Consider the following 7,283-nt stretch of genomic DNA (forward strand, 5'->3'; position numbering starts at 1 on the left):
AGTTTTACAAAAGCAGTTTGGTGTTTTGGTATCTTGAGTGGAAACGTTTTCTTTTTTTTAATTTTAAAAAAAAAAAACCTTCTGAAGTGCAAACGTCCAATATGAATTGGAGAAGAAAATAATTGGTGGCGGTAGATGGGGGATTGAAGTGGTGGTGGTTGGTGCGTGGAAGGGTGCAGGTAGGTGGACTGAGACACTGTCAGTCACATTTTCCCGGGTCATTTGGACTGACAGACCCACATGGTGACAGCAGTGCCACCAGTCGGGTTTCTCTCACCCTCAGCTGCCGATCTCCGGAGATCTGAAATGTGACATTGGCTTTTTACCCTCTCATTGTCTCTACATGGCATCCTTTATCCATGTCCTCCTTCAAACAGACGCTTATATAGTCTCTTTTTTTTTTTTAATCGTCCGAAGTGACATCAATTTCCTCTGGGCTCGCCTGTTTCGTCGCCAGTCTCCACCGGTTTATGTGATGCGATCCTTTCTTCTTCTGCTGAGACTCCGAGCCCTCCTCCTCCAACTTCTGCCGCTTGAACTTCGTCCTCCGGTTCTGAAACCACACTTTTACCTGAGGAGTAAAAAAATAAAAAAAAAGAAAGGAAAAAAAAGTAAGAAAAAGAAAAAAAAACAAAACTGGATCAGTATCAGGAGATAAGCTGCAGTTGGCCTGTGCGTAAAACCACGCGTAAAAGGGACACATTGTTTTGGATAGCAGGGCTAAATACAAGCAGGCAGCGGTGCATTGGAAATACAGAGGTAAAGTGTGACCTGCAGTTGACGATCACAGAGCAAACAAACGCCACAATAAACGGAGATCAATTACATTCTCAGGAAAGCGTGAATCCATCCATTTCAATCCTCAAATTATAATTCTTACTCGAACATATTATATTCATTTAGTGCGCAAAGAGTGAACTCAGCGCATAAAAGGTCAGTCAACCGGGTTTCAAAATAAAACGGTGCAAGTTATCATCCATGACATCCCATAATATGCCTTTAAAAATAAAAATAAAATCAAGCCAATAAAGTAAGAGCAAAGAGCTGGAATAAACGAAGCGTATTTTTTATTTATGGGCTCAAAAACATCTGATTCTGTAAAAACTTTTGACGCTAAAGTAGGTCAGGGGATTTTGTCACAATAGGGGTATTAATGGCAAAGAAATAAAGGAATCACGTCCATGTCACATTTTTAACCTGTATTTTCACACACTCCTCGGAATCGACTCAGCTCTGCTAAGAAAAAGGGAACGTGGGGAATTAACAGCACCTAGATCGATAAATTGTCTGTTCCTGCTTTGTCACTCCGCGGCCCCTTTTTAGCTCCTAAATGGCAACTGAGGTGCATTTAATAAGCCTTCAGTGGACTAATTGAAGTAGGTGATGGTTCATTTCTCCCTTCAGCTCCTCCAAAGGCCCCGCCGTCCGGAGGAGACGCGGCGGACAAAAGACAGCGGCTGATGGGCTCAAACAGCATCTCAAATGTGGCAGGGGGGATTCGGGGAACCCGCCTCGCTCTTTGTATCGCCTATCCCATAAAATGGTTAACTGGTTAATTTGCCCTCCATTTTGAAAGGCAACATCCCTCCCCCCCCAAAAAACAAAGTAATTCAACCCCTCCTGAAACGAGGTTAGGCCTATACAATGACGGTGGATTTTGGTCCAGCAGAAAGCCCCTGTCTTCCATTGACCACATGCATTTATGGAACCTGGTGTGTGGAAAACAATTTGGTGGCCGATTATTTAAAATGATTGTTTCTCAAATGATGCCGCTCCTCTTTATTTCTCACGCGTGGATACCCTGGTCATTTTAGAGCAGCCTGGCTGTAAAGGGCTCGGGACGCACGGTGCCACGTTCGGGAAAAGGCACTGAAATATAGCATAAGGTCCACTACATCAGCCATAATGTGAGAAATGTCGTTTTATGATAACAGCAAGAAGGAGCATAAAGTAAAAGCGGGCCTGTTCTAGTAGCCGAAACATGACACAATACACAAGGTAGCAGCTTTTAAAATTAAAAAATAAATTCGCCTGAGAGCATCGTTGCCGCTTGCAGGTGAAATGAAGAGGCACGGTGTGAAGTGGAGTGTGGGGGAAGATGTGTTGCTTCTTACCTGAGTTTCTGTGAGGCTAAGGCTGTGGGCGAGCTGTTTTCTTTCTGCTCCCACCACGTAATGGTTTTTCTCAAACGCGTGTTCGAGCCGCAGGAGTTGCGAGGGTGAAAAAGCTGTCCGGATTCTTTTGGGCTTTCTGGCCAGCGCGTTGTGCAAAAGGAAGCTCTCTGGACTCGTTTCATTCCCTGGAAACGAGCAGAAGACGAGGATCTGTCAGGATCTTTTTTTCTTTTTAAATTTTATCTCAGAAGATATTAACATTCCCATAACAACCGGGAGGCCTGCGCACAACTGTGAGACAGCAGTCTGCTGAGGCCAGGACTGGAAATATGGCATAATGATAATGTCTGAGGAGAAGCTGGACATCGGTCAATAAATGAAGAACATGTGTCGAAAACGTGTGTATATTTCAATTATTGTTTGTTGTAGACTTTCCTCATCTAACATTTGTGAAACCACCGCGTAAAGGACAGAGAGGAATCATAACAAAGCGGAGCCATAATCCTGGGCCTAACGAAATTAGCTCAGAAAACAGCCTTTGTAAACACAATCGCAGGTAAAAGGCAAACAGCACGAATACGTTTCAATAATCAGCAGCCAAACCACCCACTTTAGAAATTAATTTAGAATCCGTTCCTGTAAAATATGATAATTTAGCTTTAATTTGTCAGGGAAAAAAACAGAATGATAAGAATTAAATACCATAAAATCAGCAACCAGAAGCAGAAACGATATACGAATTCTCTAAGAGTCTGGACACCTCGCAGGGCAACTCAGTTTAAATAATACAATTTAAATGACCCCAAAAGTGCCTCATGTCAGCCTCGGAAAATTAGCAATAGGCTACTCAGTTAACCATCCACATTGTTTCATATTTCCCCCCTTTACAACAACAACAACAACAAAAAAAATGCATCTTAGCAGTTCAACTGTTAAATAAGCCTCATCAAACCGAGCTGCAGAGCAGCGAGATACATTCTTTTCATTCTTAGGCGTGAATGTAGATCATATGCTATAAATAACCTGCAGACCAACAGTGTACAAACATGTCAAAATTGCTAGTGGTCTTTTTTATTTATTTATTTTTATTTATTTTTTTCTTAGCCCTGCACAGACACTTCAAGCAGCAGACGGCCACAGACGCCAAGGTAACTATTATTCAATTATTTCCTTACCGAGGGTTTTTCTACTGACGCTCATCACAGAGTCGATTTTTAAGCGAAATAAGCCTTTGAGTGAGCGTCTGTTTTGGCCTGAGGACTGGAATTGAGAGGCTTTAAAACCGCTCGGCTACGGCTTCACACGTTTTGAATCCCATCTCCAGCCTGCTCCCTGCACGGATGGAGCGAGAGAAAATCTGCCCTCACTCTCCGGCCGCTCGGCGCGTTTCGTGCGTAAAAGTGAGCCCAACGCAGCACTTTGATCACTTACCTTGAAATCTGTGACCCAAGTACCTATATCTGTGTAATAACCAGGGGTAGAAAGTTGAGGGGTCCCTTTGCTGGCTGGCAAAAAGAGGGTGCGGACTGTGTGAGGAAGAAAGCGGGTGAGCGGCCAGGGCGTGCGGCGGGGCCACCGGATGCACCGGGACGGCGGAGTTTGGCGGATGAGAGACCGCCTCGGCGAACACCAAGTCCGGGTTAGAGTAGACGCCCCTGCCGCCGGAGTGAAAGCCGTTCAGAAAGGGGTTCATCTGGCCGGAGTTTGCATAGCTGAGAGCCGCTGGCCTGATGGGCTCCTCGGAGCGGGACGCCGGTACAGGATTATCCTTCGCCACTAAAGATTCTATAGTAAAACACCTCTTGGGTGTAGGTTGAAACATGGTCTGATAGTCCAGATTCCCCAGTTTAAGTTAAAGTCGTCGTAGGCGCTCTCGCTTAAAAAATACTCCACACCCAAGAAAGGGGGAAAGTTTCTGCGCAGTAAATAAGTTCGGAAAAGGCGGCAGTGCCGAGAAAGCCAAAATAAAAAGTGCTCGGCTACTCCCAGACTAATCCATGGATGTGATCGTTTTCCTCGCCGGGTTCGTGCAGGCAGATTTGTTAGTTCATGAGCCTAATTAGCGCTGCAGTCCCATAAACAGCTTCCTCTGAAAGCTGTAATGGCATGGTGATTGGTCGCTGCCGCTGCTGCTCGCCTTAAGGTGGAGAAGGGGAAGACGCTTAAAAAGTGCGTCAATGGGAAGCAGGGGCGCGGAGAGGCGGACTCGAACGCGCAACACGGAACGGATTCGTCCAGAGAGGAGCCCCCCGCGCGCGCGCGCGCGCTCACTCGCTCGCACACACACACACACACACGCGCACAGATCTCCCGGACATTTAACACACCTAACCGAACCAGTAGGTAAAGCTCAAGGTAGCCTGCTTATTTGCATTTAAAGCCTATGACAGGACCAAACTGATTTGATTGAGGGTGGGGGGGTGTGTGGTGTTAGAACCAGCAAGTGATTATTTTTAATTACGCACAACAATGTTGCGCAAACATCAAATCAGCTCTATTAAAGTCTGTTTCCGAGGCTACTATTTTGCACCAGATTACAGCTGCGCTATCTGACGGCCTTCACTTATTTCCCAGTCTTGCTCCTGATTTGGGGTTTTTTTTTTTCTGACTGGGCTTCTGTAGGGAAAGTGTTCTTGTTTCGCCCCTGCCCGCTCTCATCTGTCACCCAGGCTCCATTAGGATGAGGCTCACACTCCGCGCTGCCGGGAGTCTGGGATGTCTGGGAGACAGCGGAGACACAAACAAGCTGGAGCCGGGGTTTCGAGCTTTCAGTCAACTGCGCAGGACGCGGCCGGAAGACCGGCACGGTCCTCGGCGTCCACTCGCAGCTCCGCACCGACGAGTCGCTGTGTGTCAGAGTTGACTCCAGGCCGAGTGCTCAGGTGTTTAGCGCCCCCCCCGCCCTTGCGCGTGTGGACCGGGGGGCCGCGGCCGGGGCCGCGCACCGAGGGCCCGTGTACAGAAGCGGGCTAACACACACTAACAACCCGCCGACTCACCGTCATGAGGCGGGTTAGAAATGAAGAGATGCACCTCTGAAACTGGGCTGCCCACCCATCACTTTCTTTCAAGGATTATTTATTTATTTATTTATATTTTTGTTTGCTGCTTTGGTTTCGAGGGAATAGCTCTTATACGGCGATGATGGCTTCAGATGCCTGGAAATTGAATTTGCCTTTTAGGGGAAAATAAGGTCGTAATAGACGATAGATTGGAATACTCAAAATATCAATTTCAACGCAAGATTTATTAATATTAATTATTATTATTATTAATAATAATAATATTATTATTATTATTTCCGTCGCTGACTTGTAACCCGGGCTCTACATCTGTCAGGGTCCACTTTTGGCTTTATTTGGCGGCAGGTCGAGGCCCTCCGGAATAAAATAGAGACCAAACGCTGGAACAGGTCGGCGAAGCTGTCAGAGCATCAACAGCTGAACAACACACAGCACGCCCGGTTTGACATTTTAGAAATGTCTGAATTCAGATCACACTTCAGTTATTGTCAAGACTCTGAGGAATCACAGCAGTTTTATTTGAACTTATTTAATCAGGTCATAAGGTGTAGCCTTTTATTTTGTAATATCATCTAATAAACATCAGTCAGTGTCTTAACCACGAGATACATCATCATCATTATTATTATTATTATTATTATTATTATTATTATTATTATTATAGTACATCGTAGCTATGATTCGGGCCAGGGCAGTTAAATTCAACGCCATTTGTAGTTGGGACAAACATTTTCCATGCACGAAGTTCTGCTTGGGTCAGGGTTGTTTTTTTTTTTTTTTTCCTAACTTTACAACCCCAACAACATGATAACGGCTTGCCAATAGACATTTAATAGACATTTTCTGGAGTTTTACAATGAGCTAACTGCTGGACGTGGTGGCGAACCACCAGGCTTTGCCGGCGAACCAGCAGGCTTTGCCGGCTTTCCGCGCGGTGAGGCGTCCCGGTCCTCTGCGCAGTGCTTTACCGACCTCTAGCGGCTAGAACCCGGTAGCGTCACATATGGTCCCAGAAGTGGGGCCAGGGGAGCTTTAGGGTACCTCGACAGCAGAGACACAGCCAGTCCCCAACAACATCGAGAGTGGTTTAGTTGCACTGGTGTTGCGCTATGTGGAAGTTAGAGCTGACGCAGTAAGGGTTGGGACCCAGGACTGCTTTCTGAGCTCTCCTCGGGTTACAGTCCTCCACCACTCTCAGTTTGTCTGAGGTCCTTAAAAAAGGGTTAATACAGACACTACACGTTCAGCTACTCTGGCATCTTCAGTTAATGATTCCCAGCCTGTCAAGGCTCGTGACCTTCGTGACAAAGAAATGATCTGACTGCAACCACTTGACCCAAGTTTTTTTTTTTATATCTAAGAGGTAACATTCACAGTAACTCTCTCTCTGTCTCACAAGTACAGGACCATCAGATTTATCCTGCGAACGCCTCAGGAGGGTTCCAACCACTAGGTTGGGAACCGCTGTCTTAACTGGCTGTACAGAACACTTAGCGGTTTCAATCTTTGATGTTGATGTAGCATTAGAGATCAAATCAACACATAGGTGGTGAGCAAACATCTTTATTAATAAAGGCTTTATCTGTACACATGCAACCTGGTTTGATAACACTGATTGCAGCAAGATAGAAGCACACACTGGATATTGAGTGAGACCAACTGAATACCCTAAGCATACACATCAAAATGGAAGTTCCACTAATTCTTTAACAAGAAGCATCTGAAACATTAGAGGAGCAGCGATCACTGAAGCAGATGACAATTGCCATTACAAGAGCTGTAGATCTGTGCCGTAATATAGTATCTATGCAAAGGTTAATGATTCAAAAGAGGCAGTTGGTGGTACACTGAGTTTGCATTGAAAGTTGGAGCAGATACATTGGTTTTCAGTTTAATCAATTTCACTTCATCATGTCAGGTAACAACACTCCTAACCATTGAGGGCAGTTAAGCTTAGATTAATGGTTTGCATGAGGCCTAAGCACACAGAAGTTCATTGGCTGATGGTGTTTCAGGTGGTGAAGAGCCTCTGGCTCAGACCTGCTGAAGGTCAAAGGAAAGATAAAAGGAAACAATTCCCAGGAAAACTACTGTCTACAAATATTTCATTCAAAGGAATAATGCAAATGAGTATCAGGAGCTAGTA

The 7,283-nt window shown here is 45.4% G+C and overlaps 1 protein-coding gene across 1 annotated transcript; it reads right to left on the reverse strand.

Annotated features, from left to right (window-relative positions):
• Positions 1 to 391: 391 nt before the first annotated feature.
• emx2 (empty spiracles homeobox 2) lies at positions 392 to 4,239 on the reverse strand. Its single transcript, XM_040138505.1, has 3 exons — positions 3,546 to 4,239; positions 2,115 to 2,299; positions 392 to 571 (listed from the first exon to the last, which is right to left on the reverse strand). The coding sequence occupies exons 1-3, from the start codon at positions 3,934 to 3,936 to the stop codon at positions 404 to 406; spliced, it is 744 nt and encodes a 247-aa protein (XP_039994439.1). The 5' UTR covers positions 3,937 to 4,239; the 3' UTR covers positions 392 to 403.
• Between the last annotated feature and the right edge of the window lie 3,044 nt (positions 4,240 to 7,283).

Source organism: Xiphias gladius, chromosome 11 (genome assembly GCF_016859285.1).
Source record: "Xiphias gladius isolate SHS-SW01 ecotype Sanya breed wild chromosome 11, ASM1685928v1, whole genome shotgun sequence".
Taxonomy (NCBI): domain Eukaryota; kingdom Metazoa; phylum Chordata; class Actinopteri; order Istiophoriformes; family Xiphiidae; genus Xiphias; species Xiphias gladius.